This window comes from Bombus huntii, chromosome 9 (assembly GCF_024542735.1).
Source record: "Bombus huntii isolate Logan2020A chromosome 9, iyBomHunt1.1, whole genome shotgun sequence".
Taxonomy (NCBI): Eukaryota; Metazoa; Arthropoda; class Insecta; order Hymenoptera; family Apidae; genus Bombus; species Bombus huntii.
This window is the reverse complement of record NC_066246.1, coordinates 8,271,720-8,291,509: the sequence shown is the minus strand read 5'-3', so window position 1 is coordinate 8,291,509 and position 19,790 is coordinate 8,271,720. Positions and strand designations below refer to the sequence as shown.

Sequence of the window (19,790 nt, the reverse complement as noted above, 5' to 3'; positions counted from 1 at the left end):
GAACAAACGAGCGCCGATTTACATCGGAAATCCGGCAGCGAAATTGCGGGCGAACGGAGTAGGTTTATCGGTACGATTTGTATAATCGTCAAAGTTTTTGGGATCCGATCGGGCGACCATGCGCGCACAGCGTCTCTCTCTGGCAAACTCGATCGATCTTCGCTACCGGGAATCTAATTTTAACCCTGACACTGTCAATTCGCTCTCGCTTACCGATTATTACCGCGAGTGGACCGTTTTTCGTGTTGATATTCTTCTTCTCAGAATCGTACACGTCCGTTCAATTCATATTACGATGCGCGTAAATTTGATTTTCTCAGGACTCTACTCTTTTCCGTAGTAGTTTTGATAATATTTATTTTCGAAGGGAATGTTTGTTTTATTTTATTACATTGTCAGTAAACGTTTAAAAAGTTTATTTGAACTTATATTTATCGAAGACTATTTATTAATTCAGCTATTCACCCGTCTGATAGAATTGTCGTATTTACCAATAAAATATATTACATATATAAACAAATTGTATAGAAAATAATTGTCAAATTTGGTATTCTCAAATATTTCTGTAGAAAATTGTAATTCGAATGATTGTATTTCGTTTGATCCACTAGACTCGGACTATAACAGTTCTATACACGTTTGACAAAATAAAGGGATTACGTAAATTGTGTTAAGGAAACAACTTTTTAAAGGTCTAACTCTATTTTCGTTGCTTATACCGCCGCGAAGCCTGTACTTTAAGATAAGTTTCAATGTACCATAGTAGGAGGAATGGCTTTCAATTGCTGCTTGAAAAAAGGACCGTCTGGATGTTTTAATGGGCGAATGGATCTTGCAACGACCTACTGTTTAGCTGCAGTCCGAGAAGGTAGTACAGAAAAGATACATGGCTAGGATACATTGTCTCTGGTGCGAAATACATCTCTAGTGCAAGCACTTCTCGCAACAATACCTACGGGACCGTGTGTTCTACCTGTACAGGTCAGGTTTCGAAGTATCACCACCTTCGAAAGAGGTCACCAAATGCATTCCCCCCAATGGTCTGTACCGATGTTGGAAAATTTACCGTGTAATTGGTTACTTTGGGATGCCGAGACTGGTCGAATTCGATCAATAAACCAATTGGGAAAAATTTATGGGCGAAAGAACTGTTAGGCGAACAAATGTTTCTATAATATTACCTTCATTTTTAATCTCTATGGTCAAGAAAGCTCGTTCCAAGAAGGTAAATTGTTCACTGTCACAGCACGATGGAAAGATCAATATCGTGATATCGATGAGTATTCGTAGTGGCTATTTAATCGAATTATTTTATTTTATTTTTGAAAAACCGATAGTTTTGTTTTCCTTATGCAATGCATCTTGTATGTGACGTAATTAGTATCATTGATTTATATGATGTTTTTTTTTAAAGATAACTCATTATAAACAACTAGGACACCCTTTAAAGTTAGAAGTTTTATGGAGTATATAGCTGTCTGGGTAATTTTTAATACGTATAACTAGGTGAAACGTCACATCGCTGTTTTATATCTTTTTAACAAACGAGCTCTCTGCGAAGATCGTTAAAAGAATGCGAAAGTTAATTTGGTATTAGGCAATTACATACTTACCATTAGACTGTTATGACTACGTTTTATAGTTCATCAAATTAGCCGAGAAAATACTGTTCCTACCAGCTACTACACTCGAAGAACGTTAAAGAAGTTAGAGACACGGAAAAAGTGTTTTGAGCCATAACAAAATTACGAGTTCAGATAAAACTACAATAGGTCGGACCGTAATTTATTCATAAAAGCCTCCGCCATTTTCTCACCTTCATAATGCCACCGCGGGGTTAACTTTTCACCTTCCCTTTATAAAATATTTCGTTCATCATTTATTGTTAGCTGCATTGTAAGTTGCAATATCCATAGTAATAAGGGTAAGCGGGAGATGCTCTGGAAGGAACTACTTTTTCAGTAACTCTATTATACGTGTAATTACCGACTTTATGAGCGGAGAGGCTAGACAAAAAGAAAAAAAAAAGAAAAAGAAAAAGAAGAAAAGAAAGGAGTCCCGGACGATATATGTATGCGGGCTGAAGCTGTAGATACAGCTGCTAGGCTGCTAAACTTTCGCGGCCAGGCACATGTGGCTGAAACGTAATGGCCGAAACGCCAAATCATTTAAGAACTATTATTCTTCGCGAATAATTCGATGAGCGACGAGAAACTCGATATGAAACTTTATCGAGTATGCTCGTTGCTTTAACAGTTTATCGATCGACGTACCTACGTGTCCCCTATCTTCCTCGATACCTTTCGCATTTCACGCTCTCTGGATGCACCCTCGGGGAGGTGAAAAGGGTGGGAGAGGAGAAAGAAGGACGCTTGGAAAGAGGAAGAACTAACAGCGAGTCAAGGATTTAAAGCGGCGCTAAGCTTCATCCCTTCTATTCCGCTCGTTCGCTTTCGTTCTCGACTCAATTGTAAATAACAAAGCTTCCAATTTTCTCCAATTTGGCAGCTTCGGACGGACACAAGGTGCGAGAGACCATGTTCCTACGTTGAATTCGTTCTTTTGCTATTCGCGAGCGGAACTTTCTCTTTGGAAATGTCGCAGCGTTTTCCCTTCCCGAGCCATGGATGCGCCACGGCTTTACGTCGAACTCGAAGAACGAACGAGCTGTCCCCTTCTGCGTTCCCTTAATTCGAATCACGCGCGGATTTCGTATTCTGTCCGAAAGTTTTACATCTCGCCGCATTACCGAGTCAGGAAGTCAAACTGACCCGGAGATACTGGAGCAGAAGGAATTGCAACTTCTCCGTTCGAATAGTTTAAAGAGCTCGCGCGCGGTAATAGTTTGCTCCTCTCTTCTCACTCGTTTAAATTGCGGCTAACAATTTCTGTCGATCGTGCGGCTGCGCGAACTGTATTACCTTATTGTATTATCTTAATGAGATAAGTTAAATTGCTACTTTGGAGCGAAAGTTTCCGGGGGAATATATGCTTGTCAAGGCGCAAGGGATCGATACTTTTCGAACGATGTACACTCAGCTTAAACGAATCTGAATTAGAATCCGTGTTGACGTTCGCGTTCGATGCATCGTTCACCAACAATTTTCATCAATTTCGCGCAGAGATCGAGATTCTATTATGCTTCTGCAGGTTATTCTGTTAAGCAGCGTTTTACGCCCTACCACTTCAGACATTCGCAACAAAAACGATAGATCTATTCTTGTCAGATTTTCCAACTTTTTAGAGAGGAATCTATCAAGTCTATCGCTAATCATCGAATTAATAGAAGCGCATAGTTAATCCTAAAATTAAATAGAAGGATATTTTTGATTTGACATCGGTTGACAATGTGAATTTAAAAATTGAATTTAAAAATTTCTCCCTTACAAAGAAGCAGAAAATGTGTTTCCTCGTGTTGTCTATTTATGAATGATTTATCAACAACTTTAAAAATCTCGCGAGTCGCGCTTATGTTTCACAACTTGATGGATAGGAATACAACGTTCGTATCTCTGTGCTAAAGGCAACAATTTTGTTTGAATTGCATCTCCTTAAATTAAAGCGCAAACAAGGATCATTTGCAAGGGTGAATACATTATTTCAATCCTTCGATTGCCGTGCACGAAGCCCGGAATTCATACGAAACAGGGCGCAAACGAGAGCACAAATATTGGCCTACCGATAAATTAGAATGCTTTGTTTGCGGTTGAATTTATTTATCGCCGCCGAAAGCGGACATCGGTAGTTCAAACAAAATTTCAAGTGATACAGATACGCTTTGAGCGGCCACTTCACATTCGCGGCAGTCACGTTACATCGTGCCACGAGATTTCATCGCAGTCTTTCCGAGCAAATACCACGCTTTGCGACCGTTCCGCCGCACTCGATGGTTAATCCCAGTTTCGGATCGGTCTATCGAAGCCAATTTCACCGTACCGTCCGGTTATCGATATATACGTGTGTGTATGTGTGTGAAGCATGCTTACAGGACACGTGATCATTTTCACGTTCGCGCCGATTCGGTGTCGTTGGTCGAGTTTACGCTGTAAATCTCAAACAAATTTTCTCTCGAGCTCGGCCACTTTTAAGTTGGCATTTTTGCAATTTATCGGTAGAGTTGCCACGACGCGGCTCACGCACGCAGCCCGTGGCTCATTTCCTAAGGGATATAGAATTTTCGTTCTGTAGCAATTCCAACCAATTTACTATTCATGCTGTTTCGATGTACGCTTAGCCGCGGGCTGTTGTGATACGGGCAACCAATCAAAAACTCTCGTCGAAACAACCGACTGGCCAGCCGTCGGCGCAACAAGCAGAGACCTAGGTTCATCCCCTACAGGCGAAGCTGGATTGTTGGAAAACGAATGAGAGAATGAGACGATGAGAGAGAGAGAGAGAGAGAGAGAGAGAGAGAGAGAGAAATAGGGAAATAGAAAGTAAGAGGGAGAATGCAGTGGTAAGAGGGTAGGGGTTTCCCTCAAATGGAGGGTGCACTCGTCTCTGTTGTTGGTAGGCCGTTTCGTTTGTTGACGTTTCATCCGAGCACCGCAGGTATTTCACCCACAGGCACGCATGTGTGAGCACAGTGCGATGTACACTTAGCGTACACCGATGCCGCGCGCTCGCGCTGCTAGAGAAAAGAGCACTTGACTCACCCCTTAGGCTATAAAAGTAATTATCGCCGGTTGTTAACGATTTAGCGTGCGTGCGCTTTCGAGATCGCTTTTCGACGTTGCCTCGAAACATAACCAACGGATAGCGATATTATGACGAGTGGTATTACCTATGACGAGCATAAAAAGAAAAAAAGATATTGATGTCGAAGTGGTTTTAACTGGAATCGTTATTCTACACGTTCGTACGAACAAAACGCGTTTTCGTGTGTAAACAAGCAATGAAATGATTTTCTTTTGCTTTACGTTTTCTTCGGTTATCCGTGTATTTGTTAATTCTTCTTTCGAGACAATCGTCAATTTTCTTTGACAGTTTTAGGCTATTTTGAAAATGTTATAAAACGAATCATTGTTTTAACTCGAAGTATGTTTATTTTCGTCGTTTTAATTCTATAGACATATCGAAGGAAATTAATGTCGAAGAAAAAACTAATTATTTAAAACATTTTTCACATTTATACGTTACGTCTATGATATTATGCATAAAATAAATGAATATATTATATTTACACATCTTCAGCAAACTTTAAAAACTGCATACTGCTAAGTATTTAAAGAACAGAATACTTTTAATTAGCACTTTTTACAAATTGAATTCAAATGTACACAGCATATTTCTTCTGGTTATGTACACATTATAATTTACAAGAATAATTAATTCATCATCCTTCTCCTATCTCTTTTATTATTTCCATGTTACAATTCTTACGACATAGACGCAGTAATACCTCTATTACAGAGATTCTTCTATAAATAGAATAACCTAATTAATCGAAATCGAAGCGTCCTTCAACGCGTTAACAATTGAACAGTTGTCTTTGAAAAGTAAATTGGAGCCGGAAGAACCGGGAAATTTCCAAAGTAAATCCACTTTGGGACAAGCTAGGACAAAGAAGAGCATTCAGTTGAAGACATACTTGGATTTAAGTTGATATTTCAATCGCTCCTATAGATCTATATATACCACTTCAGAGTGTAGCGTTTAAAACGTAAGAGATGCTGAATGACGACTAAAATTCTTGAAAACGCCCTGACCCAATTTTTTCTCCTTGGACGCACACGTCGCGAGTGTGCAATAATAATAAAAAAAAAAAATCCGCTGACTCGGCTGCCTTTGCTGACCGTCGTGCAGGTGTTAAGCTTGCGATAGGTCAGCGAAGACGTGCAAGTGGGTGGTTCGATCGTACGAGGGAGAAAGGGATAATGGAACGTACGAAATTACGTTTTGGTGTAAACTACGATAACTCGCCGATGAAAAGACGGATTAACGTTAAACAAGAACCATTTTAAAGGAGATAGTTTCTTTCCTATTCGACAGATAATTATTTGCAATTGCATTTAGTCGCGTTTCATTCGTATTTTAATTCGAGATCAGGATAATAACATTCTCTGTTGGCAATAGAATAAACCCCATATAACTATGGGGTTATAAATGCCTATAAATGTGGTTTCGTGTAGACGGTTAGCGTATCAATAGAATTTTGGCGTTCATGATGAAAAATAGAGTTTCTAAAGAATTTTAAGTCCAGCGTTCCAAATACGGTACTAACCGAATATTCTTATTTCAACTAAATATTCAAAGTTTCTATTTAGCGAGAAAGTTCAAGAACGGTGCGTAATTTAATATTAAGCGTGCTTGAGCACTTTCTAAGTGGTCCCCAACTTCTTGGATTTCCGAACTCGGTTCTACCTTCGATCGTGAGAAAAGCGCTGACAACTGCCTTGTAATAGAAGCTCGATGTACAGTATCGCGTTAAAGTTTGCACTACGATAAAGCAAAGGTAGACAGAGATTTGTATACGAATGCGGTGAAAAAAAAATCACCGAAACAAACGTGCGTGAAACGTGACTGGGACATTTATTTAATTTAGTTACCGAAGCTTGAATTTTGCGTTAGATAAATAGAGTAAAATCGTTATGTAAATACACGCATGCACTTGTTCAGAATATTCTAAATACTTTTGTCTAATTGGAAATTTTAAAAAGGAAATTATTATTTAAAGAAAAAATATAAACGAGCATCGAAAAGATCTTCCAGACAGAAGAGCAGTAATTAATGATACGTTGATTTTTAATTGCAATTTTTGTTAATGTTCATATTATTATATCCACGGATTACTTACAACTTCGCATTTTTTTCAACTGTTTCTTTCTACTAGAGGTATGCGTAACACAAATATAATTTACACTAATTATCTTACGCTTTTTATTTATTAAATTATAACTATACACTAAAATTTGAAACTGTATCCTTATTATATTTATCAAAGTTGGATCGATCTTTACTGGAAAACGTGGAATTGGATATATCTGTAGGAAGCAAAAATATTACACTTAAAATATGAAGAATAAAAATCAAATCTTTGCCGATAACAAATACCGGATCCTGTACGATACTATCGTATAGCTTCCTGTTCGTATTATGAATAAAACGAAAGGCCTTGGCAATACTTAACTGATAGTTTATTAACCACGTAATTGTGGAAGTGTCAGAACGTGATGTCGATCGATGGCGGAAAAAGACATGGAATAAGAGACAATTACGACGTCAGTCGATGACATACAGGTGGCACGTACATCTTATTTTGCAATATCCTTTTAATTTAATTTCCAAGCATATTGAGTCGACAACCTTTTACGTTTCTGTTGTTTCGATATTCGTAATATAAACCATTTAATATACTTACGCCAGTTGTTTTCCTTTGAAACGTCATCGTTCCATTCAAAAGTCTTCGATCACACGAATGACAATTGCTTTCGTATAGTTTCGAATCGTATACATTTTCCATCGAAATTGTAGTTCGTACGTTCTACGCTCAATACAAAATTCCTAGGAAATTCAACGTTCTTTCTCAAAATTGTAAGAACTTAACAATTCAGTTTCTTCCACTAAAAACGCTAGAAACTGAATCATTAGTTTCACTCGAGGAGACAAATGCAGGTTGCACGAGAAATCAGGGGATGAAGGATCGATTCAAGGGAAACGATGGATTTTGGTGTCTCGCTCTCTTGAACGATGGCACGGTTGTACCTAGAAGTCGATGGCACGCATTCGATACTGGTCGTATTCAAGCAGAATACGGCTAGGGGTTTCGTGGAACGACGTATCCCTTGTACGCGCGAGCTCTTGCGCACTTTAGTGTCGGGAAGCACGCCGCCAATTTCCAACACGACTCAACACTTAACCGTAGCAAACGGACTGGCCCGCTTATTCAACGCCGCCACGTCGGCTTTACGTCACCGTTGATGGACTGGTGTTCCGGTGCGTTAATGTTGCGTTAAGCCTGCGTTCGCAAATTCATTCGCGTGTGTGTACCATCTATACGCACTATTAGCCGTATATCGGCAATGAAAATTGGTCAGATGAATTGGCGTTAATTTCCTTTGAACCTTCCGTGTATTCGCTGCTTTACAGCCTCGGTTTTATAGGCGTATATTCAGGTCTGGATAGCTAACTGCCCACGCGATCCGCTGAAGAAACGCGGCGAAGTGGAAGAAAGACGGGTTAATTATGTGTTGTTATTTACGGTCTATAAAGACGAAATTCATTGGTTCTTTTTCGTTCGTTTACGATACTCCTGTTCTTCTTCCTCCTCCTTTTCTACTCTTTCCCTCGTATTTTTCCGCCTTTGCTTGTTCGCGTGCAACTTTGTGCGAGTTTGTAAATTTTCCAACGCATACATTAGGTTGATACACACGAAACAAACGATTTCACGAACGTATAAAGTCATTCAGAATTCAGTGATTAACAATGTTGTTACGTAATATTAAGCGGATGCAAAAGTTCTGCCAGTTTCTGAGTTATTTACCGGTATCGTCGTGTTCTCTTTAATAAATTATGACGAACATAAATAGAAATGAAAATTCTGTACGATAGCGATAAATGTCACAGCTCATATATTTCTTTTGTTGGGTCGATAAAAATATAAATTTGTATAAACACGTGTAGTTCGATTATTAAACATTGATATATATGTGATGTTAATTTTATGTAATTTATTACATTTTTAATACCAATGGATATCAAAACCCTCGTATAATTTCCTCGTGTTACGATATTGCCTACTCGTAATGTTGCATCCCCCGATAATACAGTTGATACAATTACTAACAATTAGTAACTTAATCGTATTTGATATGGTTGGTGGTATGATGTATTCTATTATTCTGCTACTATAGTTCGTCATATTGACTATATCGATTAGTCAAATGTACTTAATTTTCTAATTTAGGATCGTTTCAATTTCTGAATATTACGTTGCTACGTAATTGACTTTTGTTAAGAAATACTTGGTGTAATGGAAATTATATGAGCGATACACGATACTTGTAATGTAACTGTAATACGACTATCATTAATTTCATATGCTTGCTTTCTCTTATTTTGTATTTCGCTTCCAATTGCCAATCGAAAATTGATAATTATTCATTATCTAAAATTTACGATATAATATATCCGTGGTATATTTTTTTGTGCGATAAGTGTTCTACACAATAGTTTAGCAGAAATTATGATGCAGATTCTTTTGTTTCCTATCATTTGGAAATACATATTTTATATTCACGTACTTGTACACACATGATTATTAAATTATTAATATTAAATTATTTAACATTTATATATTATTAAATCACATAGTATATACATGTGTATCAATGAACTTACTTACTCAAGAACTTACGATATTTAATTGGAACAGTTTAATCCTACTTTTAAAATGCGACCATACGCGAATTAGTTTATTGATATTAAAATAATTTGAAACTTTTCGACTTGACCTGCCGAATTTAGATCAAAGTTATTAAAAGGGTAATAACGATGATGAAAGTTCTATGAAACACAAAGAAAGTACATTTAGACCTAATACCGGTATTTTTAAAAAGAAGCTTCGTCTTCGAGCTCTCGTTACTTCCGCTGGCTTTTAATACGGTATGGCAAGTTTCAGTTTTATATCTTTTGCGATAAGTTTCGTTTCAGAGATTAAAAGTCGGAAAATGAAAGAACGTCGTTGATTCTTTTAAAGAGTAGCGATGCGAAATCGACAGCAGTCATGGTTTGGTTACGAACGATTCAGAGTCGGCGGCGATACAAACTTTCGACATTAACCCAAGCCCAAGTTAGTCTCTTTCACACGCCAGCAATCGTATTTTTGCCTGACCGCAAAATTATCTAATTGCTGGGGCTATAAAATATTGACCTAGTTGCTGACGAACTTCGGGACTCTCTCAAATTAAATGCTACTTTGCCCCAACTGTGCTGTCTCTAATTTCTCCCTTCTTTCTTTTTCTTTTATGCTATTACGAGTACAAAAGGATTCCGTGCAACATATTACTTCTATTTCTCTTATGTACCACCTAACGTACGTGGTATAAACGTTGTTAATTCATTCTATTACATAAACGAAGTTTTTAAGAATTATTTCATTTCTTCCTTCACCGTAATTCGATGGAATATTAAACGCTAAACGTCTGCTAACGCGATGGATTTAAACGAGGTAACCTTTTATTGAATTAAACAATTATCCGAAACGACGTGTGCTAGCGCATCGCGAAATAACTTTCTATTCGAACGTTATGTTACTCGTTCACCTTTTCTTTCGCTTTAGCCGTGCTTCAGAAAAATGTGAAATTCTTCGCGTATAAGCTACGAGACGTAATATTGCATTGTCTGGTGGAGCGGTTGTTCCATTAAAAGCACTCACCTCGGCATTGAACTGCGCTATTTAAGCGCATGCATTATATTGAGACTATTTACTGTCTCGAGTGTTCTTGTTGTTATGGAGTAACGAGCTTTAAGCCGGCGACTCTCGCGAATAGGTTCAGATAAATAATAAATTGCATATAAACCGATCCAATATTAAGGCTGAATGTCACGAGAGTCACTTCATAGCAATCTCAACACTACGTGGATCGTGTTTGTTTATCAATAAACAGTGACATCAATAAACAATAAACAATAAACAATAAACAATGACAGTACATCGAAACGTCAACAGTTATTCTTGTATCATTTAACTAATTTTGATAGCAATGATTGAAACACGCAAGAATCACACAGCGACGATTTGTACAAACTTGCTACGTTTTGTCATGTCAAAATGCTTCATACTATTTTCATTATATTCTTTATTTCGATACTCAACAATTGGTAATTAAATTAAAAAAAAAAAGTTGAAAAGAATTTGTTGAAATATTAGTTTTAAAGAAGCCATTGAAAGATATAGCTGAACTGAATAACAATCAGATTGGTAACCGGATAAACTTTTAACGTTTATATGCTGGTCTCGTGCGTGTCAGAATTTCTCACTTGCACGAGGTAAGATAAGGCTTGATAAATGAATAAATGAGCCTTATGATAAGAGACATTAGAAAAAGTGAGAAATGGAAAGTGACAAATGAAATTCCAAGAAATAGAAAAGCGACAGTGGTAGGAACACACAAGAATTGCCAAAAAAAAGATGTCTTAAAGTTCGAGAACGTTAACATTTCGCGATTTTTATTTATAATCGAGTTGACTCTGCTTTTCTCATGTACCTTGAATTTAGTTCCATAACGAACTTCTAAAAGTTAACTGCTACTGGTAAATTTTGAAATAAAAATAATCTAAATTTATTATATGTCAATTTTGTATAATGGTATACGAGTATTACGTTAGAATCTGCTAGTTTATATCTGTTTTAAACATTTTACTGATATTCACGTATTGGTACTACGAATTAAAGTTATTCAGATATCTATGAATGCGCAAATATATTATGTACTCGTAAGAATCTCATCAATAGAAATTTGACGAAATAAGGCTCGTATATGGAAATATAAATCTAACCATATTGTGTGAAAATGAGTGGTCATTGACATTATAAAAAAAATTCTGTTTAACCAGCGCCAAGTTGCACGCTCGAATCTCGAAGGTTTTGTTAAAACGCGAAAGATTGCCAGCAAGATTTCAATTGCTTTGGATTAAACGACGGGCTACCCGGCTACGGTTGACCTTGGCCCATATTTCGAAGCTTCAATTTTTTCAGATTTTACTGCTGATAAATATCCTGAAGACGGGAATAAACTCTTTGAAAAGTTACAAACTTTTTGGGAATCTTATATAACTTCACCTGTCCCAAAAATGTTGCAACACTTTTGCCATCGTTTTTTTAAACGCGAAGAACATCAATTTTCAGTAAAGCAGTAAAGTTACAATTGCCTCTGTACTTCGTTACTAGCTCGAACGTATAAAAAAATCATATATCGTACTCCAACGTACAAAAAAATTTCACAATAATGCTTAGATATAGCATATACATGTACGTTTAAGATGTCGATGCAGAAAATGATACAAGTTCTTTGTAAAAGACGTAGAAAGTGGGCTGAATACAGAAACGCGTTCTACAGTAGAATATTACCCCGATAATACAGACATTAATACTACTGACATCCACGTGACGGACATGTGCCACTTCCCGGTAACAGCTACATTGTAAATTAAATATACGATATGCAGAATGTAATTAATATAATTGAAAATAAATAAATACCAATAGAAGCTATCTTGCCAAAAGTAGCCGCACGTTGCTAATAATTAGGAAAACAGAAAATCGAAACTTGCTGCTTCCAATATCAATTGGAAAGAGTCAATTCGATTCGATTATTAGAAAGAAAATTTCACGAAAATAATTCACATTTTACATTTCATCGCGTTGTTTCTCCGAGCTTCGATTTAATTCCATCTGCTAGTACATATAAATAAAATAGCACGACGCGGTTCAACAAATGAATTTTTAGCTAGGTATGTGTATAGTAGACGAGGGGAAAAATTTCATTAACGAGTAATCATTTTTCCTGATGCGAGATTTAGAAGAACCAGCCAACGAGGAATATTAAGCGTCGAAAGGTGGTCGGCAAGAAAGTATTCTCTGTGAATTTGGCCTATGCAAATACGGGTGAACGGTCCCGGTAGGACGAGACGGCGAGCCCTAGCTCGTCTAGTGAAAAAGTTTGGACGCTTCGCGACGAATACTAATTAAAGACTTGCGGAATGAAATTAGTTAGTAGAGGGGTCGGAGGTGACTACCAGGCTGGACGATGGGAGTCCCTGGGTCGACGACGAAGAGCCGCTTATGATAATATAATAATACTTACTTGGGTCTCGGAGTGCTACCTCCAAGCTCATTATGCGTTTAGTTCATAACTTCAATTGGATTCTTACTATCCTGCCTCGACTTGGAGCTTTATACTTTCATCGGGCCCTTGTCTTTAACAGTGCTAATTATCAAGCTAATGACGATTATGCCAACGAACGCGTAAATCACCCGTTGCCCTATATCTCGAGCCACGGTGAGGCAGCAATTCGTACAATTCCTTTCAATTAATTTGGAAATACCCTCTCGTGCGGAGTTGGCTATTGTTGCCGTGAAATTGTTTTTTCAGTTCCAATGAAGTTAATTAACAATGAAGCTTTGCAGATTATGTAATTGCACTCTTTCTTTCATGATTTATAGAAATTGTATAATGAATTTGATAAGTATCACTTTAAGAGATACAATTGTTTGTTATTAGTTCGTGGCGGAAGAATTATTAAAAAATATCAAAAAATAATGAAACAAGATGTTCGATATTTACAGCAAAGTGAATGTTACTGAAAAAGATAACTTTATATCGTATCTTATATCGCATCGTAATGATAAATTATACCACTTTTCCATATCGTTTAATGTAAAAGTTTTGATTTTAAAGGCAGAATTCAGTTAACAATATTATTCACATGTTTGCATAAGAAAACTTTATAGCAGTTTAAAGTAGATCAATCGGCTCCGGAATACATTAGATCAGTTCAATTATTTTAAATATAGTTATCTATTAGTATAGAAAAACGGAACTAATGTAAATAGTATTGCTTAAATTAAAAATTAAATAAAAAATAAAATTGCTTAAATTAAATTATGGATAAATAAATACCAACGTAATAATTTTCCTACAACGCGGTAATTATGGTACGGGAAAATATTGAATAAATTATCGAATATATAAACGATACGAACTTTAATCTAAAATATATTCTCTGCATAAAGCTTGGGAAGGTATTTCACGTTGCAACGCAACTTAGATCCGAACGATCAACTTATTAAGGTCGCGTGTTTAGGTCGCGAAAAAACAACGTCCTTATGTTCCCAAGGCATAAAATCGGATCTTGTCGCTGGTAAACATAAAGGTAAGCGGTATACACGTGAACAATATACGCTAACTTATTCGAGTAAACGAAAACAAAAAGGCGTGATAAAATAGCATGAATGAGTGGCTCGCATTAATTGTAGACACGCGGGCTTCTATTATAACCCGTTGCGCTCTTTTTCCTCTCCTCTCCTTTTTTTTAAATATTTCCACCTGTTTACGTAGGCCGCGTTACGCGCTGTGTCACCGTGAAGCACTATTTTTTTTCTTTGTTTCGTCATCGATCCACACTATACGTTGCATTCATCCGTTTTAAGGTTATATTATCTATTCACATACGAGACGTTCCAATAAAAAACATTAACGTAAAAAAATTACGTTAACGCAACATTTCATTTATAATTTCTTTTTAGTCGATTTATACTATTGAACCGTATTTGATCCACGTTGTAATTACGAAGAGGGATTTGTAAAATTTGCTCAATAATATTTATGTTGCTATTCTTTCCTCTACGTAGCTTCTATAGTTTGAACAAATTGAAATAAATACTCTGTAAACATTTGTTTCCAAATTATAGAAGCTTTCCTCGTACCTGCAATTTGTATTCCGCTGTATCTATTATTCTACAACGCTTTTTCAAACTTGTACAATAATAACTGACCTCTTTTTGTTTACGTTCGATCGCTATTTCATTTCTTCTGGAAGATGATTAATTTTTAAAAATAATTCCCCGTCTTGCTATTTTTATCTAAAAGAGAGGTTATTTTAAAAATCGGTAAATGACGATACAAATATATTTGAGAGCGCGAATGTCTGGAAAGTGATTCAGACAACATCAATAAACGCGGCTTTGGCTGTTTACCAGTGAATAATGATGACAATAAAGTAAACTGACGGACGGTCGTTAAAAATGAGGATGGACAAGATGACTCTATTTGAGATTCACAATAAACACGGCTGTTCACCGGTGAATAACGACGATGACAAAGCAAACTGACGAACGGTCATTAAAAAATGAGGATGATCAAGGTAATTCTATTTGAGATTCATAATAAACGTGGCTGTCGCGTAAAGGTGACGAACGATCATCAAAAATGAGAATGAACACGATTATTCTATTCGAGGTTCGCAAGACTGATGTTCGTGCCTCGTGACGATTCTCTCTTTCTCGTGCGCGTTGTTTCGCGAAGGAACAAAAATGCCCTCGAAATCCGTGTCGCGGTATCGATTAACAAACCCTTGAACAGGCCGGAACGTCACCATCGCCTTTGCGGAGCAATCGTTCGTGGTGAAACCGTTTTAAGCTGTCCCGAATGACGTGGTGAAAGCTTTCTCTAGCGGACCAACCGACTGGACCTAATCGAATTCCGGCTGCGTCGGCGAAAATTCCGCGCTCGTGAAGGGCCACCGCGATATTTAATTTCCCTTTGCCGCTTTCGTATGCACGACAGACCGTCTTAAGGGTGACGCTACTTCAACAGTTTCACTGAAAAACTACTATCTTCAAATTCCATTCTCCTTCCTTTTCGTTTATATATTTCTATCTGTTTCTTTGCTCGTTTAAATATATTTTCAGGTATCCGAAATGATCCATTTCACGAATTCATTGTTTCATAACAAAATCTTAATCTTCTATTTGTTCGTTTGTAATATTTATATAACTATCGAATACAGTTTCTACGAACATTTTCGTGTACGAATATCGACATCTGTTTTTTAAATGTATATGTATACGTCACTATAGTGTGGATAGGAGTTGAGTGTGTTATATGTGTACGTATCCCTGTGCCATTTTCCTATCTCAAAAGATGTGTACGTATAAACCACGATATATCAGAAATGGATATGTATCTTTCCCTGGATTCTCGATTGTATGATTCGTTTATTGCAAAGGCAATCATGCACCACTGTTGTATACAATAAAGATCTGAAAAAGTTACATGTACGTCAATACTCACCTTCGGATTTTGGTGCAGGGGGTTTGCGAGTCGCCCAATTCGTTCGAATACTCCTGCTACCGAGCCATTGTCCATTCATGGCACCGATGGCACTTTCCGCTTCCTGGAACAATACAAGCAAAACTGTACCTTGAAACTAGAAAACGTTACTAAACTGTACTTGAAATAAAGCAATGACGATAGCTTAGTACAATAGTACATAACTATATGCTATATGGTAAAAATTATTTCAAATTAATTTATAAAATATCAATATACCAAAAATTTGTATGTAATTTTATAAACGATTCGAAGACAGATTCAATCGTCGAATTAAAAAGGTTTTTCTTTTTAGACAGCAATTAAATGGATACACGTTGTTACACGGTTAACTACGAATGCGTTATAGTCATCATTTTTCGCCAACGGTGCAGCGGGTTATTCAATATTAAAGTGCCACCTTTCTATTAATGACATCATCTAAAATTAATGGTTCTATCTTGTTTCACAAATTTTTCAGCGTCCTTAAAAATGTGCCTCTCTCAACCAGTGCTTGCGTTGCAAATTGGTTCAGTTGTAGACAACCGGTGACCAGCCACGTTCTACGTACATAGTATATTCAACACATAGTCGTGATTTGAAATTATAGTTACAATGGTGTTTAGTCACGATATGTTTAACGTTTATATTAATTTATCCATCTTTTGTATAAAACTGTTGATATAATATTGGAGTTAAAAATGTTATATAATTATTATAATATCAGCTTATCTCATATTTCATACTTTCGTACCAAATTAATACAAACAATTCAATTTAAGTAATTAAAAATTGATCTAACAGGATTTGAAACACTGTTGGACTTTATTCTACAGTTTCATAAGATAGAAGTACGGTGGAATTCATGAAATTTGTAAGTAATTGAAGGATTAAAATTCACTAGCTGATTTCCAATAATCCACCGTCAAACGAATTTAAAGTAAGGGTAGTTGGCAAGTTTGCATTAGTCTTTACTATTTCAGTATAAACCAAATCTTGCCTCAATAAGATTCGATAGTTTCATTAACTAGATTTATCAATTAAATCAGAATCAATTCATTATTTCATTTCTAAAGGTTTGATGCTATGTAAATTCAGAAAGCGACGTCACTTTGAATTTTTACGTGTATTTTTATACATTGCAGTTTTGTAAAGATCGTGCAGAAATCAGTTTATTGCCTACTGTATTTCATACGTATACTAAATTTACGTATTACGTAAATTTACTAAATTTATGTATTACGATATGCTGATGCGGCGATTACATTTTTCTGAAACATTATCGAATGTTTACACAGCCTATAAAGGAGAAGTCACGAAGTAAGTGTGTTGCCTTGCGTTAAAAAAGAGATCGAGAACTGGAATAAACAAAAAGGTGAAACGTTACGACCAACAGCTAGAGGCCGTAACTCGCAGTATACAAGATGGTAGCCGTAACTTTTATTTACTACTGCTCTGGTTTTAGAAGCATAGCTCGAGTGGATTGAGAAAAGTGGTCTATTACTGTTCTCTGCATGGAACAGACGTAATAAATACATATGTACATATATATCACTTACGCTAAATGTACATGTATATGTATACATAGCCATCGAATGGAAATAGAAATAGTTAGCGCGACAATTGTCGATGCAATAGATCTACTTTCCTTTTTCCACCTTACATTCACAATATCGGGTTATTTTTACTTTCTCTGATAAATTCTAATAACTTTTCCATCGTCAGTATTTTTCCATTCTCTATATTTACATTTTAAACGATACTAGCATGTTTACCATTACAATTGTTAAATGTAAAGATCGATCGCTGATCGTATTTTACATAAAGTACATTTATCTGAACCTTATTCGTTAGACTGAAATTCTACTTAATAAATTAACTGAATTCATACAGACTGAATCCACTTATTTGACTCCTACTATGTGAACGAAAAATAATAGGTGGGAAAATTGCTGAAATCCTACTTATTCTTATTTATTTCTCACGAGTTCAGATAAATGGAATTCTATCGTATTAGGAAGCACGTGTTAAGAGGAATTGTTATATCAAATATAGTAAGAGTTTTAATCTTTCTAAGAGAGAACCATTCACAAATACAATACAACGTAGAGAATAAAGAATTTATTGCAGATGGTATTAGAAATTTGAGACCACGGAGTCGTTCCTTTCGCCAGGATGTTTCTCGATGCGGGTGAACTTAATACGAGCTTCGAAATTCTCTCCGATCTGCCGTATCTACCCTCGATTCTTCGAAATCCATGGGAATATATCCAGCAAGCGAATCTTCGATTACCGCTATATGTTCGATTTTCGATCGAACGTAAAATAAGCCTTCGTTTTTTAGTAAAAAACACTTTCAAAGTTATCGCGTGGCGACAGCGTTAGCCAGGAGAGAGATGATGCAGTTTGCTCCGGAGATGGGTAACAAAACAGGCACTCGTATCCGTCTATCCATAAGTCCATTACAGGATTCGTATGAAAAATAAGGAAGAATCGTGGGAGTGAACAGAAGGAGACAGCGAAGACGGGAGGCAGGAAGAGGCAAAAGCAGAACGGTAACCCATGGTAAGACGGCCGTGGAGAAGAAATGGATGTGGAATAACAGAGAACGACATCGGTTGTGACGCACACAACCGCGCGTATTTCACGTAAATGCGAGTAGTCCGTGACAGCGTGCCGCTGGCAGTTGGACGGCTCTGATGCGAAGAAGGACGGATAGGAAATCTAAAAATATTCTTCCGTCGCGAAGGAATCCCCCCGAAAAGGTTGACTGTTCGAAAAGCTCTTCGGGAGTATGTACGAAAGAGGGGATGTTTCCCTTCTTTCCTAGTGGCATTCCGGTGGTACCCCACCCTTATCGCCATTTGCGCCATTTCGAGGACTCTTGGGTCTGCCTTTTGCCTCGTTTCCCCAACCGTTACCTTCCATCGCTCTCTCGTCTTCACTCTTCTTTCCTCTCGAATACCGCGAGGAACTTAGCATCATACCATTGGCATCACCGTCATCTTCAAGCAGACCTTTCTACTTTTCTCTGTGCTTCTTATCCTACGACATCGTTGGCCTGCCCCCTTCCCCCTCCCCAATTCCCTTCGTAGGATAAAGTATTTCCGATTCGAATTTCCATTCCCGATATGACGCCGCGCGTTCGCGTGGTTAGCCTAGATAGACCGACAGACCGAATGCTCGCCTCTAAGCCGATTCTAAACTACGGTCGATAACTTGCAGTTTCCTAGCCTCCGACACCCTAACCCCTGGACGAGTAGGAACGGCTGAATGCACCTTCGTAGCCCCTTCCACTTTCCGTGACCAGACCGTTTATACGACACGCCGCGCCGCGTCGGCCGTCCTACCGACCTCGTCGCCCAGACCTGCCTAGTTCCAGCTGTCTAAGCACACATCAAATCGAATTTCTTGTACGGCCTGAGACGCCTATAGGCCATTCGTGACTCCCCGAGCAGCGACACCCAGCTGCTTTACACGCATTACTAAGTCATAGGCTCCATGGTGGCATGCGACGTCGGATTACGTGGCTCTAAAGAAACATAGACACACACACACATACACACATATATGTATAGACACGCCTGTTTTCACGTGGACGAGAGACGTGGCCATCCGATCTGTCGAGGCTTTTTCGACCGATTTCGAGTTTCTATCGATCGTTAAGGACATGGTTCCGAGATTTCGAACACGAACCGGGATCCATCGATCGGATATTTTATGGGAATATTATGTCGACACCGGAAATTTTGGAATCAACAGCCACGTGGAAATTAAGAATATGAAATGAATTTTTTGCTCTCCTCCCGCATCGGCTTCCGACCTTATTCCAGCTGGGATTTTATCGACGGAACGTTATGAAAGCCTTTTTTCCTCCCGATTTCTTGATTTATTGCCGACGGATTTATCGATTCTGCTTCTTGTCGTTTAAAGTGGCCGAACCTCTCGCTGATTTCGCTGTTGGCGTCATTTTGTACG

The 19,790-nt window shown here is 37.5% G+C and overlaps 1 protein-coding gene across 9 annotated transcripts in view; it reads right to left on the bottom strand.

Annotated features, from left to right (window-relative positions):
- LOC126869231 (nucleolysin TIAR-like) overlaps positions 1 to 19,790 on the bottom strand; it is a 585,963-nt gene that overhangs the window by 46,909 nt on the left and 519,264 nt on the right. For all 9 annotated transcript variants that reach the window (XR_007690851.1, XR_007690850.1, XR_007690853.1 and 6 more), the window contains one exon: positions 15,795 to 15,897. Coding sequence is in view for 3 of the 9 variants with exons in the window: in XM_050625491.1 (XP_050481448.1) it covers positions 15,795 to 15,897 (103 nt within the window). In the remaining 6 variants the exon portion in view is untranslated. The remainder of the gene's footprint in view (positions 1 to 15,794; positions 15,898 to 19,790) is intronic.